This window comes from Poromitra crassiceps (assembly GCF_964638095.1).
Source record: "Poromitra crassiceps genome assembly, chromosome: 18".
In the NCBI taxonomy this organism is placed as follows: Eukaryota; Metazoa; Chordata; class Actinopteri; order Beryciformes; family Melamphaidae; genus Poromitra; species Poromitra crassiceps.
This window is the reverse complement of record NC_139636.1, coordinates 30,056,339-30,074,285: the sequence shown is the minus strand read 5'-3', so window position 1 is coordinate 30,074,285 and position 17,947 is coordinate 30,056,339. Positions and strand designations below refer to the sequence as shown.

General features: G+C 43.8%; 1 protein-coding gene across 1 annotated transcript in view; it reads left to right on the top strand.

The window, feature by feature from the left end:
* Window positions 1-3,871: 3,871 nt before the first annotated feature.
* LOC310793073 (cytoskeleton-associated protein 5-A-like) overlaps window positions 3,872-17,947 on the top strand; it is a gene marked incomplete at its 5' end in the record, with an annotated part of 43,680 nt that continues 29,604 nt past the window's right edge. Inside the window, 13 exons of the mRNA XM_083654819.1 lie at window positions 3,872-3,877; window positions 4,683-4,844; window positions 5,669-5,770; window positions 6,558-6,668; window positions 7,615-7,707; window positions 7,800-7,985; window positions 8,775-8,869; window positions 10,946-11,129; window positions 11,774-11,916; window positions 12,174-12,348; window positions 13,746-13,859; window positions 14,640-14,768; window positions 16,603-16,797. Of these exons, the coding sequence (XP_083510945.1) occupies window positions 3,872-3,877; window positions 4,683-4,844; window positions 5,669-5,770; window positions 6,558-6,668; window positions 7,615-7,707; window positions 7,800-7,985; window positions 8,775-8,869; window positions 10,946-11,129; window positions 11,774-11,916; window positions 12,174-12,348; window positions 13,746-13,859; window positions 14,640-14,768; window positions 16,603-16,797 (1,695 nt within the window). The remainder of the gene's footprint in view (window positions 3,878-4,682; window positions 4,845-5,668; window positions 5,771-6,557; window positions 6,669-7,614; window positions 7,708-7,799; window positions 7,986-8,774; window positions 8,870-10,945; window positions 11,130-11,773; window positions 11,917-12,173; window positions 12,349-13,745; window positions 13,860-14,639; window positions 14,769-16,602; window positions 16,798-17,947) is intronic.

The window sequence follows — 17,947 nt, the reverse complement described above, 5'->3', positions numbered from 1 at the left end:
GCAGACAACAAATGTAAAAAATCGACAGTTGAAGTTTTGTTGTACTCCCGAGGAAAACAAGGAAGCCATTGAGAATTGGCGAGAAGAAAAATGTGGATGTTGTTGTCAATGAAGTAAGTTGGAGTGTTCATCTTCAGTATATACGATCTTTTTGTGCAAGACCCAACCGTGCACGCGACATAGGAGAACGCCAGGATTGGACGGGAGTTTGTGTTTTCCCCCGTTTTGGGCATGGTTTCTGAATGATGACGCGCTCCGCAGTGTCTTTATGGGTGTCATTATGACGTGAACACAGCATAAGAGGTGAGGTGGGAGGAGCTGATGGGTATCTGAAGAAGAAATGGAAGGCACTAATGCCCGAGAATTCATCATCAGGTCCAGTGTTTCCCCCACCATGCTACAGGTCCGGCGGGGCCGCCAGGCCAACGATTATGAATCGGACCGATAAGCATACAGTAATAGATAATGGCATTGGTATCAATAAAATCGTATCAATTGCCGTCCATATTCCCAGGTGGTGCCAACCATTCTGGAAAAGTTCAAGGAGAAGAAGCCGCAGGTGGTGCAGGCCCTGCAGGAGGCCATCGACGCGGTCTTCCTCACTGTGAGTATTGAGTAGAAACACATTGATTACACATCTATTGTAGCATCTATTTCAAATGAATATCCACCCCCTTGTTAGCATATAATTAGGGATGCACCGATCGATCGGCACGTGACCGGAAATGGCCGATTTTCACGTGATCGGCCTCGATCGGTGATCTGTTCCGGTCACTCTAAATAGCCGATTCTGTGAGCCGATTTTCACATGACGTGCGCGCACCCCAAAGCACCGAGACAGGCACCCAGCCACCACACCACACACACCAGCATACCTTCCTCGTTGTGGATTTTTTTCACCGTCAGTGAAGAGTGAAGTAGACAAAGCTCGCAGTTTGTCACACATGCAAGTCGAAAATAAGCCGTGGAGACAGAGATGCGGCCGAGTCCCGCTCGGCTGGAGTCCAGTCAGAGCGGCTCGCTTCACCTCACTGGCCCCTCTCTCTCTGCTCTCTCTCCCCGGGAAGCGGTGCTCCAGCAACCCGCCACCGCGCACAGCCGGCTTGGCGAGGTGAACGCGAGCATTGTGTCCAGTATGATAACCATTCCCCGACCTGCTTTTCCATTCCACATCAGCGCTGCTGCCTCAGCCTGTCAAGTCATGTTGTAACGTGACGTGGATACAGGAGAGACTATTTGTTTCGTATTGCAAATAGAACGACATGAGAACGACGGACATAATAATAAAAATGCATCGGACTCACAAGTGTGCAACGTTTTCTGTGCGTGACGATATTTTTTCGGATGGCAGATAAAAATACGCATACCAAACTTCGGACTGTGTGTAAACTCCGCCTGATATTCAGACTGAAGATCGTTACTGTAACTCATAAACTCATTTCCCCTCTACTCAAGAGGACTGGTCTGGAGCCAGTCTATAAACTCCTTGTCCATGGATCATTTTGATGTTCTGTTGCACCTGTTTTCTTTTGGAAAAGTAAATGCATGATAGCTGTGGGATATAGGCTATTGGATTTAATTTAATTTTTGTATTCATTGTATTTGCACAAAAAAGCTCTGTCCAGTAGCCTAACCTGGAACACTTTTATTTTGAGTGTTTGAGTGAGAAGGTCCTACTTCATGCAAATGATAAGAATTGTTTATTTGTTTATTTGGATCCCCATTAGATGTAAGAATTGTTCTATGAATCTTAATTTTTAAACAAAGTTACAAAAACGTTTGTGTAAGCTGTCAATTGTTGTTTTTAGAAAAAAAAATCGGAATCGGCAAAAATCGGTATCGGCAAGTCAGACTATTCAAAAATCGGAAATCGGAATCGGCCAAGAAAATGGCAATCGGTGCATCCCTACATATAATACATTGTAATAAAACCTCAAATGGATTTGTGTATGTGCTGTATTGTGTTTGACAAGTTGAACTCCAAACATAGCAGACTTACCAATGTTTAGTCAGGACATGTTGACACAAGTCATGTTTTCACTGTCTCATAGCAAAATGACCATAACATTTCCGGCCTGTACTCTTGTTTTGGAACAAAAAACTCTCCACCCAGCAGGATGTTGAAGGGAGGAACACCCTGAGTGTGACAGATGGGCAGATTGTTAATATTGCTTTCTTTTTGCAGACCACTCTGCAGAACATCTCAGAGGACATCCTGGGAGTGATGGACAATAAGAACCCGTCCATTAAGCAGCAGGCCTCTCTGTTCCTGGCCCGTTCCTTCAGGCACTGTACCCAGACCACGCTGCCCAAGAACGTCCTCAAGCCCTTCTGCGTCGCCTTGCTCAAGGTACGCTACCTGGAATTCAGATAGGGTCACCTGAAAAACAAACCCAACAACAACTCAGAATTCTGAGATTAAAGTCAAGTCTGCCTAGCTCTCCCGGTCGTTGCTCCACCCCCTCTGCCGATCTGGGGAGAGTTGTAGACTAGCACATGCTTCCTCCGATACACGGGAAGTCGGCAGCCGCTTCTTTTCAGCTGACAGCGAGGAGTTTGCGAGGATCATGCTATTCCCCCTCAGTTCCCCTCCCCCTCAAAACAGACTGACCACAGTCGGGACACATACTGCTAATCTGGCTTCCCGCCCACACACAGTCAACTCTGCCTGTATGGATGGCAGACCAAGCCGGAGGTAGTCTCACGTAGTCGCGTAGACGGAGGGTCTGAATCAGCTCCGGCGCTCCAGACAGATCAGATGCTGCAGGGTGGGCTGTGACAGCGCCGCCCATGTTACAGTCTGGCAAGGAAACACGTTGTGGAACGCTGTGAAGCGATGAAAGGAGCGAGTCAAAAGTAGTGAGAGGCTGTCTTGCAGGAAGAGTCAGCGGGCAAGATCATTGAATGGCTGTGTGCAAAGAAGGCAGCCAAAGTTAGCAGTTTTAGTCAGCACGGTGGCCATTTGAGCCATTTCAATGAATACACTTGATGTTTTTCACGCGGGGTCTAATTTGCTGTTGCACACATTCCGAATGCACCGCCCACGAGGTCCGTGGTTGGTCAATTCATATGTCTGTCACGCATCCTTTTCTTGTCTTGGGGGGTGGGCGTTAACCGCGTTTGAGAGTTGTGTTCCAGACGTACTGTAGATATCATCTACAGCTGGCACTGCGAGACTTAAGCCGGAGGTAACACGGGGGCTCGAACCTGCGACCCTCATGTTGGTGGGTAGGGAATATACCGCACTACCTGGATGCCCCTCACTACACTTTCTTGTGTAATAGACCCTTTTCACAGGGGCCATTTTGTGTCAAAATGGCAGAATAAACACAGGTGCAAGCAAAACACTAATGAGGGTTTCCAAAGTCCAATCATGGAAGTTGGAAACCCTCATTAGTGTTTTGCTTGCACCTGTGTTTACCCTGCCTTTTTGACACAAAATGGCCACCGTGAGAAGGGTCTATTAGCCCAACATTGCTCTCCACGGCCCCGAGGCTTCTCAAACTGGGGCTCAGGATACCACAGGGATGGATCAGATCATTTCACTGCTTCATGAAAGAACGGCGAAAGATTTTATCTTCCAGGTTTTAAAAGTTGTGATAAAAAGTATGTGATTAATGATTGTTCTCTGTTTTTCCCTCATTCTGTCTATCTCTGTCTTTCTCTTTCATCCTGCTCAGCAAGTGAACGACTCGGCACTGGAGGTGCGCGACGCAGCCTTCGAAGCCTTGGGCACGGCCATGAAAGTGGTGGGGGAGAAGGCTATGAACCCTTTCCTCTCTGATCTGGATAAACTCAAACTGGACAAGGTGAGGATCAATGTGCCGACACACCCAAGGAAGCTGATACACTGAATTTGGATAAGGTAAAGATGGAGGTGTGAATGCGTCTTTAATTTTGCACTAGGCAACTTCGCACCATTGTGCGTCCAAGGGGCAGCAAAAGGAAACTTTGAAGTATTGAACTGAAATACTCGGAAGTCATGTGATGCTGTAGCCTGACATCACCAGACAATTTGCAAATGAGTCTGGAATCTCTCGGTTCAATTTTGATTTCCAGGGGGCGTGGCAGGCGGACAGGCACTCCGCGAGTAAATGCCACGTGCTCTAACCCTAACCCGTATGGAAACGTTGATAAAGATAGCTTAGCATAGTCTGAACTTTATAGACTAGCTTAAGTTAAAAACTATACTATTGTGCCGATGCCCTGCGAAAGCTCTCCTGTTAATGTCCTACTAACTGTTTAAAGGTGAGTACTTGGTAGTCGGCTGTTACGTCACAAATGCAGTCGCGCCATTTGTATCATTGGTATTGATTGGCCTGGCCGTTTATAAAAAATAAAAAAATCATTATAATTGACCAAAACAGACAACACACCACATACAAACAGCACAAATACACAAGACAGGGACAATAGGTCAGAGGTTACAGACAAAGAGCACAGATATTTATGGCGTGGCCATTTTAATCTGTTCCAATGGGAGGCTGGCCAGACGCATCTGCTGAGCAAATGTCAGGTTCCCAGGCTAGTGATGCTGTGATGCTTCGTACCAAATGACATCAACGGGACGACAGAGGATGAGAGTGCTGCTTAGTGTTCACCTGTTATCAAAAATAATAATCATAATCTTGCCGAGTATGAGCGCTTGTCTAACCGCTGTCCTTTGTTTCAAATGTTAACAGGTAAAGGAGAGTGCTGATAAAGTGGAGCTCCCTGGAGCGAAGAGAGGAGCAGGTGGAGGAGGAGGAGGAGGAGAGAAGAAGGCAGCAGCTAAAGCTCCGCCCCCTGCTGAAGCTCCACCCAGATCCTCTGCCCCTGCCAAGAGGGCCCCCGCTGCTGCCAAGGTCAACCTAGAGCCATACATACTAGGGATGTTCATTTTGAACAATTTCCATAATCGAAAATCGGGAAAATTACCGATCAATTATCGATTATCGATAGCGTAATAATAATAATATATATATATCTTTTTTTTTACTTTGGTCTGGTAATAACGTTGCGTGTTCTCGGCCAGCTATAATGGCGATGCCGCTGTGTAGTAAGAATATCAGACACTAGCGCTATGGCCAGGTAAACAAACATGTTGAATGTCAGGTTACATGATGTAAGGCAATCGGCGTCTTCCAGCTTAGCTGACAACACAAGAGTCAAATCAACAGGCAACTGAGGTCCGCAGACCTCTGGGTGTGTTTGTGTCCCCGGCGCATGCCGGTGTGAATTCCCCATGTTTAAAACAGTTTTGTTGGCACAAAGGCCCGTGCCCAGCCAGAAAACTAGAGACTACCGGTATATGAAGCTCCACCTCACGTTAGTCGGCTGTGCAATGGAGTGGGGCGAGGAGGAACGAATTCCACCCAAACCTAGTCCGCAAAAAAATAAAAAAATAAAAAATTAATAATAATAATAATAATCGATCAAAATTCCACATGATCGAATCAATTCCCTGACGATCAATTATCGATTTTCGATAATTGATGAACATCCCTAATACATACACAAAACACATACATACACAAAACACAACCAACCAGTTAAACGGCGATGTCTCATAAGTCTGGAATCACAGGGATAAATAACTAAATAATAGATTGTTGCTTTCTTAGCAGCACTAAAGGCATTCTTCAGTTGCACCTGATGTTGAGCTTTTTGTTGCCTTTGTCATCCGTAGCCGTCAGCAGGACCGTCTAAGAAAGGCAAACCAGCTGCTGCCCCCAGTGGAAAAGCCAAGAAGTCATCTGACATGAAAGAGACCATAGAAACAGAACTGGCGGTAAGTCATGTTAAGATATACTGTGTGTTTCAGGTAAGTCACGTAAGATATACTGTGTGTTTCAGGTAAGTCATGTTAAGATATACTGTGTGTTTCAGGTAAGTCACGTAAGATATACTGTGTGTTTCAGGTAAGTCACGTAAGACATACTGTGTGTTTCAGGTAAGTCACGTAAGATATACTGTGTGTTTCAGGTAAGTCACGTAAAATATACTGTGTGTTTCAGGGACATTTTGCTGTATTCACAGTAGAGCGAGACACACAGGAAATAGATTGCAGAGGGTTCTATCCTGATGTCAATGACTCTCAGACAGGCAGCTGAAATTAACTTTGTTTGCATATCTGAGACAATATGTTTTTCTAAAGTCTGAATATCTTAAAACCCCCCAGATCAGATCAGACTTGAACCACATTCTTTAGGCTTAGGTTTGAAATATGATGCAAGTGGCATCTGTGCAATCCAGCTCAGTCTGAGCACTCGGATCGGATTTGTCTGAAGTGTTTTCCCCGTCACTTCCCATGCGACACATGCCATTTGACATCACGCGTAGCAACAGGGAGCAGAGAACAACTCGTCAGCAGCATGTCAGATACCAGCCTCCTCCTGGAGCAGAGAACAACTTGTGAGCAGCATGGCAGACACCAGCCTCCTCCTGGAGCAGGAGGTGGGGAGAGTGCAGGGGAGGGAGAGCAGGCGGAATGTGAGAGAGGATAAATCAGCATCGCCTGCTGTCTGACTAGAGTGTAACTACTCCCTTCTTCCTCTGTGCCTCTCTCTGCATGTCAGCTTGAGGTGTGTGAGGACATGGCAGCGGCCGTACTTCCGGCTATCTGCCTGCAGCAGCTGGACTCGGCCAACTGGAAGGAGAGACTGGCCAGCATGGAGGAGTTCCAGAGGGTAACGAGATTCAAGTTTATGAAGTGTCCCAGAAGGGCAAATTGATTAACCTCTTCTTTTATGTTCCTTTGTGACAAATTATGACACGGTTTGGTGAAAGGGGTAAATCGTGAAATAGCAAAAAAACGAAACGAAACAAAAACCTTTTTCCCCTCCCATGTTAAGCAGGTTTTTGTTGAACGCACTCAATATAACAAACAATTAGGATCCCTAAATACTTGTTCAGGGCAAAGCAAGCTTGTTCACCAACTTTCAGGGCAATTTTAGCTCAATGTTGCTTTTAGGAGTAGACTACCAACATTCAAATAAGCAGATCTTTTTCAACTATATTCAAATTTCAATGTATGATGCATCATTTGAAAGCTTCCAAGCTGCACTTTCATAATCTGTAAAAAACTGAAAAATGACCTTGGCCTACTTGTTACCCAAAACACCCAAAACACCAGTCCCTGTCACACCAGTCCCTGTCACACCAAAAGATACAACTTTGATCTCTTTGCACAAATCATGTCAATCATGTCAGATTTGGAGAAGACTTAACCCATTGGTACCTGATGCAGCATTTGTGTGTGTATCCCTTTAAGACCGCGAACCGCGTCATAAAGGGATACACACACAAATGCTGCATCAGGTATCAATGGGTTAAGTGGCTGATATCTGATTCTTGCTATGCATTTTGTTTCAGACAGTGGATAAAGCCAATATCTTCCACCTGTTCTACTGTATTGATATATTGTTACCGTAGTGCTATTCTATATTGCAACATTGTTGTATTTTGTTGAAGGCTGTGGCATGTCATCATCACCTGTCACTATAATCTGGAGTGGTGTTCATTTGTGGTTTCATATTGTCTTCTAGGCTGTGGAGACCATGGATAAGGCTGGCATGTCACCACCTGTCACTATCATCTGGAGTGATGTTCATTTGGTTTCATATTGTCTTCTAGGCTGTGGAGACCATGGATAAGACGGCGATGCCCTGCCAAGCTTTAGTCAGGATGCTGGCCAAGAAACCAGGCTGGAAGGAGACCAACTTCCAGGTAATGGTTACTATGGCAACAGCTGCTCTTGACAGTTGCATGCAGTAATGTGGCTGCATGTGTTTGTATTCATCCCTCCTCTCCCTGTGCAGGTGATGCAGATGAAGTTACACGTTGTGGCTCTAATAGCCCAGAGAGGGCAGTTCTCCAAGACTTCGGCCATGGTGGTTTTGGACGGCTTGGTGGACAAGGTGGGAGATGTCAAATGCGGAGGAAATGCCAAAGAGGGGCTGACTGCTATAGGAGAAGCCTGCTCACTGCCATGGACTGCAGAACAGGTTTTTAGTGGATTGATATCTTAACATTGTTAATTTTGTTGAAGTGCCCCACCTAGTAACTTGCAAAAAGTCTGAGCCCCTATGTACCAGAGTCCTGCACGGGTCCAATTTTGCAAACCCGTGCCCGCACAGACCCGTCAATTATAGAACCGTGCCCGCCCCGTTACCCGTGATTATCTCAAAATCAAAACCGGCCCCGCCCAGACCCGTTTATATAAGACCCGCGCCCTGACCCGTTAGCCGTGATCAATGAATCACACAGGCTAGAAACACAGTCGCTCACTTTGAACCAAACCAAACTGGCCCCGTTTCACACAGGACTCATCACCTGTAACTAACATTAGCAGTTAGCACTTAGCAGCAGCAGCTATTAACATTAGTAACCAGCTGGTTAGCACTATCACACAACACAGTGTTGTGCAACAAGCAGACTTAGCAAATATTTCCATCCAAACATGTCCTGTGTAATCCACACTGCCTTTATGATCGCTGTTCCACTGACAGAAATGCGCTTCTACAATGTCCATCAACTAACTAACTCATCAAACAATGCAGCACACTTAAAACATGTTGGTTATGTAGAGAAACAAAGTGTAAAACAACTGTTTGACAGGGCTTAATTGACAGTGGGTAAAAGTGCTTTTTGTGGGTACCCACCCGGTTGCAGGACTCTGCTATCTACAAAGTGTATTAATCACTTTGTTAGGGTTAGGGAGGGAAGACCATAGACAGGTCAGCAAGTCAGTAGACAACAGTTAATTAATGATGACTATACTTTTTTTTTATCAGGTTGTGTCAATGGTCTTCTCCCAGAAGAACCCTAAGAACCAGGCAGAGACTCTCAACTGGCTGGCCAATGCTATGAAGGAGTTTGGCTTCACTGGGTAACATGTCACTCACAGCTGTGTATATACAGTGAAGAGCACTTACTGTTTAAACAATATGCCCCGTGACAGAGACAACAGCTAAAGGGTGTTCTAAGACAGAGAGGACAGCTAAAGGGTGTTCTGAGACAGAGAGAACAGCTAAAGGGTGTTCTGAGACAGAGAGAACAGCTAAAGGGTGTTCTGAGAGAGAGACAACAGCTAAAGGGTGTTCTAAGACAGAGACAACAACTAAAGGGTGTTCTGAGACAGAGGACAGCTAAAGGGTGTTCTGAGACAGAGGCAACAGCTAAAGGGTGTTCTGAGACAGAGACAACAACTAAAGGGTGTTGAGACAGAGACAACAGCTAAAGGGTGTTCTAAGACAGAGACAACAGCTAAAGGGTGTTCTGAGACAGACAACAGCTAAAGGGTGTTCTGAGACAGAGACAACAACTAAAGGGTGTTCTGAGAGAGAGAGAGACAACAGCTAAAGGGTGTTCTGAGACAGAGACAACAGCTAAAGGGTGTTCTGAGACAGAGACAACAGCTAAAGAGTGTTCTGAGACAGAGACAACAGCTAAATGGTGTTCTGAGACAGACAACAGCTAAAAGGTGTTATAAGACAGAGACAACAGCTAAAGGGTGTTCTGAGACAGAGACAACAGCTAAAGGGTGTTCTAAGACAGAGACAACAGCTAAAGGGTGTTCTAAGACAGAGACAACAGCTAAAGGGTGTTCTGAGACAGAGACAACAGCTAAAGGGTGTTCTGAGACAGAGACAACAGCTAAAGGGTGTTCTAAGACAGAGACAACAGCTAAAGGGTGTTCTGAGACAGAGACAACAGCTAAAGGGTGTTCTGAGACAGCGACAACAGCTAAAGGGTGTTCTAAGACAGAGACAACAGCTAAAGGGTGTTCTGAGACAGAGACAACAGCTAAAGGGTGTTCTAAGACAGAGACAACAGCTAAAGGGTGTTCTGAGACAGAGACAACAGCTAAAGGGTGTTCTAAGACAGAGACAACAGCTAAAGGGTGTTCTGAGACAGAGACAACAGCTAAAGGGTGTTCTGAGACAGCGACAACAGCTAAAGGGTGTTCTAAGACAGAGACAACAGCTAAAGGGTGTTCTGAGACAGAGACAACAGCTAAAGGGTGTTCTGAGACAGAGACAACAGCTAAAGGGTGTTCTGAGACAGAGACAACAGCTAAAGGGTGTTCTGAGACAGAGACAACAGCTAAAGGGTGTTGTGAGACAGAGACAACAGCTAAAGGGTGTTCTAAGACAGAGAGGACAGCTAAAGGGTGTTCTGAGACAGAGAGGACAGCTAAAGGGTGTTCTAAGGGTGTTCCTTCGCTGTTGTAAAATCACTGTAAATCACAGCCTCGTGTGGCTTATTGCTTTTATAAAACGGTTACTACATATTCACCTTATGTTCCAACACACGGGTCAGCCAGTTACTTCCTGTTGTGTTTACACTTCCTGTGACAGTACAGTACTAGTGAGCAGGTAAAGCAGACGGTGTTTTGAACAGGAAGTCATAACACAACTGGGTAAAGTGGGCGGGGCTACATAAGGTGAATAGCCTGCCTGGTCAGGTTTGAGCAACAAAAAACGCTAAATCGACAAAACAAATAAAAATAAATAAAAAGGTAATGTAGTCCTTCAAGCTCCCCTCCAGTCAGTTCAACATTCTGTGAGCAGCTGCTGTATAGTCTGCTAGAGAGAGAGAGAGAGAGAGAGAGAGAGAGAGTATTGTTATGGTGTGGGTGTAAGTCTGTTCCGTAATGTTCTACAGTAAGTAAACGTGAATAGGCTGATAATAAGGTTGATTTGTTTCCAAATGTTTAGGTCAGTGTGACACAGTAAACTGTCTTGTATTTAAGGGTATCAATCTATCTGCCATCGATCTGCAAACAACGGGCCATAAATAAAACCTGAACGTCAGAAACAGCAAACATTAACTATGTCTATTTCGGAAGTGCTAGTTTCTCAACCATCTTCAGCTGTTGTTGCCAAGAGCTGAGGACCTCCAATGTGGCTCAATGCTGTGATCACCTGAAAGCCCTCCGTTGACTCCGTGTCCTCTCCCTCAGTATCAACGTCAAAGGTTTCATTAACAACGTGAAGACGGCTCTGGGAGTGACCAACCCTGCTGTGCGGACGGCGGCCATCACCCTCCTGGGCATCATGTACCTCTACATGGGAGCTCGGCTACGCACGTTCTTCGAAGACGAGAAACCTGCCCTCCTTGCACAGATAGATGCCGAGTTTGAGAAGGTAAGGGCATTCTGGTTGTGTTCAGCATGTAGTATTTCTTATGCACTTTTTTACAATTTAAAGGTAGGTTGCTATAATAAAGAAACCGGGAAAAAAAATCAGGTTCTGTGACTGCCTTCGTTTGTGCGCAGACTCCTAACCTCGAGTAATATGGTATTAATATAGTTATCAATATATTTTGCCAAATCATCATTAGGGCCTATTACAAAACAACTAGTCAAAAATGACTCAATTCAAATGAACACTTAACGAGTCCCGAGTCTCCGACCTCCGAGTCCGAATGCATGAATGCTCCAGTCCCAGGTCCGAGTCTTCAGTGGTCAAGTCCAAGTCGAGTCACAAGTCCTGAAAATGAGTCCAGGACTTTGACTCAAGTCAGAGTCCTTGACCCGAGTACTACAACACTGCCTCAAGCTAAACGAGTATCAGAACAGCTTGACAGAAGTGAGATTCAAACACACGCCTGTAGTCAGAGTCCAGAAGCTGTAGAGTGCCTTTAGACCAGATCCTGTCAGCAAGTGTATGTGGGGAAATCAAGTGCAATAAGAAAAAAACCGTGTTGGATGTACGGTTCCAGATGTTTTGACACCCTATAGTTGAGATAGGTGTGATTATATATGTGTTCTCCTATGTGATCTCCATAGATGCAGGGCCAGTCTCCACCTGCCGCGACCAGAGGCACCAAGAAGGCAGGGATGGCAGAGGACGGTGATGAGGAGGAGGAGCAGGATGAAGATGGAGGAGGAGGTCAGGACTTCATGGATCTCCTGCCCAGATCAGACATCAGGTAACCTAACCTAACACTGTCTGTAGGTCTAGGACATAGCAAATCCATGCAACATGCTGTGTTTATACTGTTACATCGTGCCGTCACTAATTCTGCTGTTACCATTAACAGCCATGATAATCTTTATCTAGCCTGTTTCCATGCAGCCAGACTACTTTGATTTCAACTCACTGAACGCCAATGATTCCTTTAACTCTCCCTCTCTCTCTCTGTGTGTCTCTATCTCTCTCTACCCCCCCTCGTGTCCTCTCTCTCAGTGATAAGATCAATTTAGACCTGGTGTCCAACATCGGGGACAAGAACTGGAAGATCCGGAAGGAGGGATTGGATGAGGTTGCAGCGATCATCTCCGAGGCCAAGTTCATCACAGCTAGTATAGGAGATCTGCCTCTGGCGCTGAAAGGACGGCTCACTGACTCCAATAAGATTCTGGTCAGTAAGATGGCTGAACTAAGCTAAATGCTATCTTGCAATGTGCCGTTTAACACTGACTACGTTTACATGCACACAATATTCCTGTTTTTGCCCATATTCCGTATAAGTCAATATTCCAACTAAGCTGTTTATGACTAATGAAAATTAATATTCATAATATTCCCGTTTACATGTAGCCGTGCGTACTCCGATTACTGTAACGTAAAATGTCCCCATGACGTACTGTACGTCCAACGGCTACATTCATTCATCCATTCACTCATTCATACTCATCTTAACCCATTGATACCTGATGCAGCATTTGTGTGTGTATCCCTTTAAGACCGTGAACCGCGTCATGCTGTTCGCGGTCTTAAAGGGATACACACACAAATGAGGGATATACACGCAAATGCTGCATCAGGTATCAATGGGTTAAACTGTCATCGATGGTGTTGTGGTGCATGAACACATACCTACACACCATTTACAAACAACCCATTTAGTTAACGAGCCAGCTGGATACCTGGTTGTAATTGTTAATATTCTTACCAGCATCATCTGGTCCATTTGAGGAGCTTGCCGCTGAAAAGGTCAGCCTTGTGATATTTGCGCCTATTCAAAAACCTGTTGATATCCAAGAGCAGAAATGTGGGCTTTCCTTTTGGGCTCTCTGGCTAGTTGGATTGTTTCAAATGCACATACTTTACTTTAGCTGACCGTAAACAGTCAAGTTTGTTTGATGCAAACTGCGGTAAAACCCCCGATTGAGACGCATATTCCGAATGCGCTGTATGCATGTCCAAATAATGCTCCTAAAAGCCAAATACTGCAGGGATGATGTATTTTTATAGGCTTAACCAAAAATCGCCGCCATGTTGGTTCGTTGGGGGAAAAGTCTATGGGCTTTTAGAATGGGGATTTCACTTAAATGCATCAAATAAGGTCTGTGGTTAATAAAAGTTTATGGAAGCGCAGATTTGGGTTTAGCGGGATAATCTTCACGAACCTTAATCACTGTTATGCCTTTTGAAGTGTTTTCTAAAAATCATGTTTAAAAAAAAAAGTCATAAAAGTTATTCACGTTTGTGAAGATTATCCTGCTGAACCCAAATTTGCGCTCCTATAGACCTTATTTTATTAATTGAAGTGAAATCCCCATTCTAAAACCCCTTCACTTTTCCCCTGACCAACCCAAGCGCTACTTCCAGACTCATTCCTGCGGTGCTCTATCCCACGTCATGGAAAATATTCTGAAAATCCAATGCTGTTTACATGACCCTTATCGAATTAGGAATATTGTCATTTTAGGAATAATAGTGTAATATTATTATTATGTAAACGTACTCACTGTGATAGACGATGGGTTCCTCTGTTTACTGCTGGTTGTCAGTGCTGTGCATTTGTCCTCCCAGGTGCAGCAGACTCTGAACATCCTGCAGCAGCTAGCTGCAGCCATGGGCCCTGGACTCAAACAACATATCAAATCACTGGGAATCCCTATCATCACTGTACTGGGAGACAGCAAGGTACGCACGCACACACACACGTTCAAAATATGATCGTATTTAAGAGAGACAGTCCTCCTTATTCAATGTGTTTTATTACAATTTCCAAATAAAATTATTTTCTTTATAAAAACAAGATTTGGCCTTCAAAAGTCCCCCCCCCCCCCCCACACTCACCCCCCTTCAAGAAAATGTGTCTTGAAAAGGGTTTTTACATATATTTTCAGCATTTATTTTTTCTTTGGGGGGGGGGGGGGGGGTTGGTAGATCATGCTGAGCTGATCCTTTTAAAAGTAGCTTGCAAGGCAAAAAAAGTGTGGGCACCCCTGTATTACATAAATATGATTTCAATCCTAGCAATAATGCAAATAAGAGAGTGGCCACCAAATGTAACAACCAACAATTTTGATGCTGGAGCACTAAGTAAAAGGTATATGAAATAAGAAAGATGAAAAATATATTTCACAGGATATTATGGAAAATGTGGACATTGACCACAGTAGGACATACTAAGACAAAAAGAAAAGAATAATATATGGGTAAAAAAAAAGCAATCAGTGTGATAAATACTGTACATTATGTTGCATGCAAATAAATGAAAGTGTCCATTATACCAAATTAGAATATGAAAGAAAAGAATAATTTATTGCATAAATACAGAATGATAAGACAGATGCAGTCTTTAATGGTCTGCGTGTGGATAATGTCATATACAGTATGTGGACATGAACCAATACAGATGTTAGGCTGTTATAAAGGCAAATAATATTGTCTGATAATAGATGTGATGTTGTGTTGTAGGCCAACGTCCGAGCAGCTGCCTTGGCCACACTGCAGGCCTGGGTGGAGCAGACTGGCATGAAGGAGTGGCTGGAGGGAGAAGACATGGCCGAAGAGCTAAAGAGAGAGAACCCCTTCCTACGACAGGAGGTACACAGACACACACACACACACACACACACACACACACACACACACACACACACACACACACACACACACACACACACACACACACACACACACACACACAAACACACACACACACACACACACACACACACACACACACACACACACCCCTCAAGCAGTGTGAAAGAGGAACAGAAATCAGCATTCAGCAATCTAATGTTTGCAGGGTTGGTCTGGAAATCTGCTGGAAATGTATTAAAAAAGGAATGTGATAATTTCCAGGTCTCGAATAGTTTCGGAAATGTAAAAGATGGAAAGATATGCATAACACATGTAATCAGTGAGTGATGTCATCAGTGATGCGAAGTTGAGCAATAGACCCTTTTCACGGGGGCCATTTTGTGTTGAAAAGGCAGGATATACACAGGTGCAAGCAAAACACTAATGAGGGTTTCCATCTTCCATGATTGGAAGTTGGAAACCCTCATTAGTGTTTTGCTTGCATCTGTGTTTATTCTGCCTTTTCAACACAAAATGGCCCCCATGAAAAGGGTCTATTGTGCTCTGCAGCATGCAATAGACCTCATAATGTGGTAGGGCTGCACGATTAATCGTATTTTCATCATCATCGCGATATGAAAATGTGCGATGAACACATCGCAAAAGTCACGTGATTTTTTTTTTTTTTTACAGTGCATCTGAACGCAACATGCAAGATGCCGGCTGAATATGTGTCCAAATGTTCATGTCATTCTGGCCAATACTCCACACTTCTGTTATAACATTTCAGTCTGGAATATGGAATATCTTTCAATAATCGTTATGACTAAAAGGCTAAAAGTAATCTCATGTGTAAGGAATAACTGTTCTACATTGAAGTAAAAATGTAAATAATTAACTTGTTGGTTTTGGATTTTTTTTTAGCTTCAAGAGTGCATTTCGATTCTGGAATCGGATCGTGACTAGGGGTGTCACGATACACTCAGTTCACGATACGATACGTATCACGATACTGGGTTCACGATAACGATACGATACGATACGATTTTAACAATATTTTTTTAAACTTGAATAATGACAATATATGACTGGAAAAGTAGTATTTTATTTGAAATGCACAAATACAAAACATGCTGTTGTGGGAAATTGTTATTACAATAACAACTAGAAAAAACATGAGATTGGAGATAAGGCTTATCTTGAAATAGTGAGTTACACCGTCACTTAGATTTACTTTGAACTAAAAGGTTTCTCAGCAGTATAAATTCTCATTATGCATCTTCAGTTTGTCTTCAAACTCAAACAAGACTTTTCTTAATCTATTTTTTATGCATCTTCAGTTTTTCCTGTCAAGTAAACAGTTTTGCCAGAAACTCAATTGAATGGTTTCTCTCCTGTATAACTTCTCATGTGTCTCTTCAGAGACTTGTTCAACTGAACTACTTTCCACACATTGAACTTCAACAAACAAAGACGTTTCTTAGTCTATTTTTTGAAAAAAAATTTTTTTTTTTTTTTTTTTTTTTTGGCGATATGAGATTTCATCTCAACGATACATATCGTGACGTTTTACTATCGCGAAATTTCGTGGGACGATATATTGTGACACCCCTAATCGTGACCCCAGGAATCGGAATCGGATCGGATCGTGGCTTAGCCGGATCGGAGCACCCCTACCCATTAATATTTTTGTTTATAGCATTTTTTTTATTTATCGCCGGTCATATCGTCATCGCAATATTGAACAGTGTTATCGAACATCGCAGCTTTTCCTCATATCGTGCAGCCCTATAATGTGGTAATTTCAGGCATTGATTGATAAGATCATTCTCTCCTCCCTTCACCTCCCCAGTTGCTAGGCTGGTTAGCGGAGAAGCTGCCCACTCTGAGGACGGTCCCAGCAGATCTGATGTCCTGCATCCCCCAACTCTACAGCTGTCTGGAGGACAGGAACGGAGATGTGAGGAAGAAGGCCCAAGACGCCCTGCCTACCTTCATGATGCACTTAGGCTTCGACAAGATGAACAAAGCTACCGGAAAACTCAAGGTACTGAACTGATCATTGCTACTGTGAATGACAGATGAACACAGGAAATATACTACAGGACGTGCTGAAGTGAGCGGTGCAGACATACAGACACAACTTAACCAATTTGAACTAGGAAGAAGAAGAGATTTGCTCGAGTGACATCACTGATGACAGGGGGGAATTCCCCCCTCATGTTCTTCAGAATAGGGGCGATTTCAATTCAAAACTTTATTCGGGACATAGCTCAGGGGGGTCCATAGTACAACAGACATCATACAGAATATATAAATAAAGATATATAGAGAGAGATTATAAGAAAGATTTATAGACTTTAGAGGATTTATACACTTTGGTTCCCCCCCCCCAGCCAATACGATAACCGCATTATCTGCTTCTCCTTTCTGATAAGCAACAATCATTTCACATTTTTGTATTTAAGAAGGGAAGGTCTTAACCTGTAGCTTTTGTCTGAGTCTAAATTACTATGGCTTTTGTCATTGTGTTTTATCTGCAGACTAAGCAGCCATAGGCTTTCAGTTCTATCAAAGCCTTTATTTTTTGTATTGAGTGATACACTTTACTAAGACACACATATTATATCAGAAGTTTTCTTTGTTTTGTGTTCACAATAGTGATGCCACTTAGATGTGGTTAGGTCAGAGCTATGGAATATTAAATCATCCATCTTTGCTCACTACATCTGCCTTTCTTACTGTCATGTTACTGGCAACTTAAGCCCAGTTTATGCTTCGTCTGCTGACACTTTTGAAATGGTCGCCGACAGAAATGAGGACTTGAGTCGACACTTTCAAGTGTCTGCGAGCAGTGTGCTACCTGGTGAAATGTCTAGTGTCGCTGACTACGTCATAGTATCGCGCAAGTCTGATTGGTATATAGACGACACGCGCTTGACTTCCTTGTTTTGGTTGGGGTCCACCCGCTAGTTTTCGCTCGATTGAAATTAATGAACGTGTCCCCGCTATTTTTATCAGCCTGTCCTTGATGTATGACTTCGTGAAAATCACAAAGAACGTCGTGACCAATTTCCCAAAGAGAGGAGGTGAGTTGTGTGGTTGTGTGCTGTTTATATGCGGATGCAGCCAAGTACGTTACATCTTGCCTCCGAGGTGGTTTCACTGTGCATTTCGTTCCCTCTGCAGCTGCTTAT